Below are 6,866 nucleotides of genomic sequence, written 5' to 3' on the forward strand. Positions count from 1 at the left end.
CTTTAAAAGCATGCATGGTCTGTCTGGGATTTTGCCTCAGTCTTTCATAAGGGAAATGAGCACTAATTTGGGTAAATGATACAGGAAGTACATCAGCTTCAACAGATTCACAAGATCATTCCAAAATGGGACTTCCAGACTTTTGATAATGCAGTTTACATCATCTAATTTTCATACAAGGTTTATAGAACCAGTGGAAAAAAACCTTAATTAATCAACATCATCAGAGGGTCTAAGCAGGCATCTGCACTTCCAGAAACAAGAGGATGTTAGAAGAAAGGTGTGAGCTCATCTGCTGGACAGGACACTTCAGCAAATTAAATTAAAGGCTGTTTTCCTCAAAAGCTTTTTTACTAGAGGTCAGCACTCAGAGCTACCTCCAGAAAGGAGCTGGAAAACCAAATGTTCCCAGTGAGGCTGGGACAAACCCCCAGGAGCTTCCAGGGTTCAGACACATCCCAGGGAACTGCTCTGGCTCTCCCTGGCAGCCAAACCCAGCCCTTCCCTCCCCAACAGTGCCAGAGCTTCACTTGGCCCCTGCCAGATCCATCAGTGCTTCCCTCTGGATACATTAAAGACTCCACTCAGGAATCCCAGCCCTTGCCAGGATATCTCCAGGCAAAGCTTGTCATCTTCCAACTATCTGAAGTCAAAACAAGTTAAAATAAAATACAAGAAAACCCTCATCATGTTCTTTCACAAATTCTGATACAAACAACACAACTAGCAGGGTTTACAAAAGGTAAAATTCCCTTTCCTACTGCCTCTGGGCTGCCTCAGGATTTACACCTCAGCTCTGATTTGGGGCTGGGGGTGACTCGATATTTCCCTGTGCAGCACCTGGGGAGGTGTCAGGGGCAGGCACCAAACCCAGCCCCACACAAACCCCACTGAACCAGTCCCTGATCCATCACCCCCCAACTCCAACCATTCCTGACTGACAAGGCTTGAACAGAATCAAAGAGGATGAAGAGGATGGAACAAACATCACTGTGACATAGAACAAGTTATCCAAGTAGCTACTTACATATCACTCAAAACTGTTATTAAATAGTTGAATTGTCACTATTTTAATTTCACAGTATCTTATCCTTACACATTATTTCCTTGTTTGATCTTTTAAATCAATTTTAGTCAATATTTTAATCAGAAAATGGTAGAGCCAAAGTTCAATCACTCTAATTGGTCCTTGACATCTTCTTCAACATTGAGAAGCACAAAAGGTATCTGATTTTAGAAGAACTATGGGGAGGTGCCATCTTTCCCACTGTATCCAATATTTATCCTTTTGCATCCCACCACACCACCTCACCCAGGTAATTCTTCCCATCAAACAGAATCTTTGCCAAATCTGCTCCAGGAAGGGGGGGCTGACGTTCCCTATTTTCAGGGCAACATGTTTCTCTGCTGATAGTAAATACCAGACCAAGTCCAATTAACACACACTAATATACATGAAGAGTTTTAGCCTGAGGTTTTATGACCCTATTAAGTAAATTTAAATGTGAGCTGTCACTAAAAGGCAGCTTTCTCCTCTGGCTGCAATTCCTGCCCCTTGTCCTCTCCCTGGTGCCTGTGGGGGATGTATTTTAATTCTGCTACACAGGGAACTGAGGAGCAGGGAAGTTGTGCACAAAGAGGGGTTTTTATCCTGAACTTGCATATTGGAAAGGGAAGCCTCTAAATCCCCAACAACATTTAATTCTTTCTCTCCAGAGTTCAATTGGCTGAAATTCACATGTGAAGATGAAGATGGTGGAACATTTATCAGGATCAATTACACCCCTATACCCCCCTGAGTATTAAATATGAATTATTCCCATCTCACAGGAGGTACAAACCAGACAGAAAACAGAAACAGCCTCAAAATTGTAAAATATCTTTAAAAGCAGCATGAAAAAAAATAATTCTATTACTTTGACCACCCCATTACAGGTATAAGGTCATTCCTCTTGTACAGAATTAACAGAGGCAGCACCACTTGTTTACTGGGCTCTTTTGTCTCTAGAAACACCAATAAAACAATGTAAAAAGACTGAATTACAAACAGTATGGATTATTCTGTAAGAGAAAGAGCACAAGTGACAGTTTTAAAGGTACCCTGAAGATTGAAATACACATCCCAACTGAACCTGCTCCATAAACAACCCTGTGTCCTTGTCTCCCACTGTGCTGAGCCTTCCTGCCCCTGGCATTTGCTGGGACATCCAGCACGAAGCTGCCTTGGTGCAAAACCCACCTTAATTTCTTCTAAAACATTTCCCAGCCCCTCTCTAAGGCCTTTTCCTTGCTACACCACGTGCCAAATATACAAACATGTGTGAACATTTTCTCCCTGATGTTTTAGCAGCTGCTGCACTTTACTCCATGCTTTAGTGCTGCAGTTAAAAAACCACAAGTCTCAAGGTTGTTCCAATTTTTTCTGCTCCAAGAAATTTTAACCTTATCCTCTTGTTCAAAGCCTCTGTGTGAGCAGTGCAGGTTTTTACCTACTCAGCTAAAAGCAGAAACTATTTTTTTTTTTTGTGAAAGCACTGGAAATCTCACTGTTCACAAATCAGCACTGACACTGCTATCTTTTACAATTTTATCCCAAATCATTTTTGTAACCATACAAATTTATGAAATAACCTTGGTATCTGAGATGAATTACAGAAAACAAGCAAGCTGTAAATAAATAAAATGCTATAAAGTGTTGTTTCTTTGTTCATTAAAATATTTCTTTGGCTTTATTTGGTGCTCTTACTCAAGCAGTAGGTGAAAACAGCTGCAAAAGGTAAAGAAAAATCTTTGTAATTTAAACACCTGAGAGTGCAGATCACTGAATTAATAAGCTGCAATTGGTAACAAGATCTATATTTGGGAAACAGATTTGCAAAATCATCCTTGAGAAGTTTCCTAATGTTTCTCTACAAGGTTACCTAAAACACAACTTCCAAACTCCAAAGTCAGAGGCCCAGTGGTCCATATCCGAGAAGTTTAATAAATTCCAGGTCCTGGCAGAGGAGCCCTGGGGCACTGGGAGGGGAGGCACAGGCAGGATGAGGCTGTTCCAAGGCTGCCACACGCCTGGATCAGCAGTTTTCAAGTCAGAGGTCACCACCCCAGGAAGGGTCACCCACTTAGGAAGGAGTCAATTGTTGATGGTGGCATTAGGGACTTTCAGCATGACAGAGGTGACGCTTGTAGATGGCAGAGAGGTCACAAGCGGAAAGGTTTGGGAAGCACTGACCCAGATAATTGCAGGGAACTGCTCTCTCCCTCAGCAATCGGGCAAAAGTGACAAAATGTTTTCTCTGGGTTGGGAGGAAAATGGGTGAAAACTTCCAAGTTTAGCAGAAACCTTCCAGTCTAAATCATTTTATGGCAAACACAAGTCAGTCACAGGACTGGCACATGCTGAGAAAAGAGCACTGGACTCCAGCTCTTCACCCTCTCTGTGGAGAGCCAGCCCAGGCCATGCTGGGGGGAAGAGGAAAGGCCATCACTTTTTCCTTACTTGTTTCATTTTTTATTATTATTTTAACCTTCCACTTGATTAAAAGTAATTTTTTTTCAGTGCAGAGCCACACCTGCCCAGTGGCAGCTCTGTCCTACAGAACAAAGCTCAACAAGAGTCCAAGCACCAGATGAGGACAGACAGACACAATCCCAACAGCTACTAAGGGAGGAGCTGCACTCCCAGCTCCATGGGAAACCAGAGCAAGGCTCCCTGCCCATGGCAGGAGGGGATTCTGGATGATCTTTAAGGTCCCTTCACCCCAAACCATTCTGGGATTCTGTGGTGAGCTGGCAGATCAAATCTCCCTGGTTTGAGGGACCCCCCTCCCTCAGACAAACCCTGACCACGCTCCTGGTGTTCTCCAGGGAAGGTGCTTGGCTGGAAGATTCTGGAAGTGCTGAAGTTCCCTTTGGGCCATATTAAGGAACTTAAAGGGAACATTAAACCCTTCCTGCACTCAATGTCCCTCCTGGATGGGCACTGACCAACCACAACGTCATGGTAACACCTCCAGCTCTGTCACTGAGGGTTGTCTCCAAGAAGGAGAAGACTTTGCTCTTTCAAAGATTTCTCTGTGTGAAAGGTTTTAAAATAAAGGTCCAAAGGGTTCTGTAATCACTGACTAATCCAAGTCTCTCCTGACTAGAGGATTTTAGTGGGAGACCTGCACCAGGAGCAGCTGCTTCATGCGTAACATTACAAAATTCTATCAGATTTTTTTAAAAGCCCCAATTTTCTGTAAATATGCTGAAACAATCTAAGAAGTTGGCACACATCATCACAAAAAAATAAAAACAGAGCAAAAACCTCTAGGCCCTTTAAAACTCAACATAATCTTGTCTTTCAACTTGTTCTAGGAGTAAGGCTCTTGCAACACACCATTAAAGTATATATGTATAAATACAAGTGTATACAAATATACAAATACACAAAAAGATAAAACCAAAGCTGCATGGGAGTCAAAATAACAAAATAATAAGTTTCCATAAGCCTTTCTTGGCATAACACCAGCACTGTAACATTTTTTCCTCTGCTTTTCTTTTTATAAATAGACAGAACCTTTGAACAGAAGGACAAAGGAAACACATCCAAACACACTGACATTAGTCACCAATACGCTCTTTAAATGGATATTTAGGCAAAACAGACCAGAATGATACTTCTCCACCCAAAAAAAAATCCATTAAAGTATTAAACATTATACATTTTTAATTAAGCAGTTCAGCTCCTAATTCAACCAGGCTTCTGACCACCACTGATGAAGCACAAGAAGTGAATTAAAGAAGTTTCCTAATCAAAGCAGCAGCTGCAGCATCTCCTACCCTTGGCCAATAGCACATCCCAAGAGATTTCTGTTTGGACCATTTTCAAAGATATTTATTACAGTGCAAGTAGGAGTAGAAAGTGTAAATGAGCTCTTGTGTAGCAGTCGATTGCATGGCCATGCCTCAATCAGATGTGTGCACCTATTTCCACAAAATGGCTCCTCAAAGCCATTCCACATCACCAAAGTATCCCTTATTTCAATGAAAACAGCGTTAAAAAAAGGCAGAGAAAAGTTATGAGCTAAATATTTTACATTTGCACCATGTGAAATTTCATTTTGTAAAAATCCTTCCCCCTCAATACCAAAGTCTAAACCAATTTGCAGATATCTGAAAATGAAATTGATTGCTTGTGATCATCAATTCCATCAGTGGATGGAAATAAAAGGCTTTGATAAGCTGTGACTTAAGAATAAAGATCAATATAAGTCAAAATCAGTACTTGTCAAAAATAAGCACCACAGCAAAAAGTCATATTTAATTATTTATTTCAAAGTTTTGCACTGCAAACACAAACAGGAAAAGAATCTCTGGAGCAGAAAAAATGAGGTGAATCAGTGGCACTGGATGGCTGCAACACTTGTTATAATAAATGTCAAAGCACAAGACACCAATTCCATTCCTATCTCTCCCAAACAACTGGAGTTTTAGAACATTCCTAATACTAACAAAAAAATTCTCCTGTGCTGAAGTGTTTGTCAAGTGAAGCTGTGTGTCAAGTTTCAGGCTGGAACACACTTCTGGCCTGGCTGGCAAGATCTTGAAATAAGGTCTTGTTTGTTTTTTAAAGGATATCCTCCTTTCTTGTGATATAACATGAAAAATGCTGTGGGAGCACTTGATTTTTCTAGCACAGTTTTTAAACTCAATTCTTCTTCTAGAACTATGCCATGGAATCAAAATATTTTCTTGCATCCAAGCTGCACTGATCACAAGGGAGAATCATTCCATGTTTACACACACAGAGGTAAGTCAGCCACCTTAAAAATCTCCCTTTTCCTGTTCGTGTGATATTTGCCAACATCCATTTCAGGGGAGCAGCTGATTTCTCCATGCCATTCCCCAATGTCCCAACACACAGGACAGAAAACGCACATTCTGCAGAAAATATCTTTCCTTAGATAAGGCTGGGGGAAGCTTCCCCAAAGCCCAATGAACAATGTTGTCAGGACCGCTTGTGGGGTCATCTCAGCAACAGCCCAGACAGCAGCTAAAGCCTCACTAAAAATGGTTTTTCGGCCTCAAATGCCTGGGACCAAACAGAGACCGGAGATAAAGCTCCGGCTGGAGCGTCCCCTGTGCGCTCCCACCGCTCAGCTCCGGTGACAAAGCCCCTGTGTCATTGCGAGCCACACTGCCGGGGAGGAGGGTGGGGTGAAACAGGAGAAGGGAGGCACACAGGGGGGAAAAAAAAATGCAGTCTACCAAATAGATGCAACCTATAATCCGTGACATTCAGTCCTTCAGCGGCTCCTCCTAAGATAAAACAGCTGCACCGCCTGCCTGCAGCCAACAAACACCAGGGGCAGTTCTGGGAAGGTAAAAAGCTGGGATGAAAATCGGGGCTGCCCTCCTGGATCCTTAATAACCGATCACGGTCAACAGCTGAATAAAACACTCGGGCACCCCTAAGCGTGTTGTTGTAAGGCTGATCAACTACAAACCGTCTAAAAGTAACAGCAAGAAAACATAAAACCTTCAATAAAAATAAACGGGCCAAAGGCCACGCTGAAATCCGTGAGTGCGGCTCTGATTTCCAAGATTCAAAACAAGGAGGACGCACCAATACTTCACCCTCCATTTACATCAGCACCTCGCCATCCTCCTGCCCAGCTCCACTTTCATTATTATCCGAAATAAATCAGATTGACTCAAGACAAGCAGAACGCCTCGACACCGGCTGGCTCCGGACTCCAGATCCCTCACCCGGCATCCGCACGCAGCATCCTCCATGCCGGCCCCCCATCCTCCCTCCCCTAGTCATCCTCCCTGCACCCCCATCTCCCATCCCCCCGTCCTCCTCGCCTCAGGCCTCCGCT

The 6,866-nt window shown here is 42.9% G+C and overlaps 1 protein-coding gene across 1 annotated transcript in view; it reads right to left on the minus strand.

The window, feature by feature from the left end:
- Window positions 1–6,780, minus strand: part of HECTD4 (HECT domain E3 ubiquitin protein ligase 4) — a 66,102-nt gene extending 59,322 nt beyond the window's left edge. Inside the window, exon 1 of the mRNA XM_031059446.1 lies at window positions 6,754–6,780. Coding sequence (XP_030915306.1) covers window positions 6,754–6,780 — 27 coding nt within the window. The remainder of the gene's footprint in view (window positions 1–6,753) is intronic.
- Window positions 6,781–6,866: the final 86 nt, after the last annotated feature.

This window comes from Geospiza fortis, unplaced genomic scaffold (assembly GCF_000277835.1).
Source record: "Geospiza fortis unplaced genomic scaffold, GeoFor_1.0 scaffold145, whole genome shotgun sequence".
Taxonomy (NCBI): Eukaryota; Metazoa; Chordata; class Aves; order Passeriformes; family Thraupidae; genus Geospiza; species Geospiza fortis.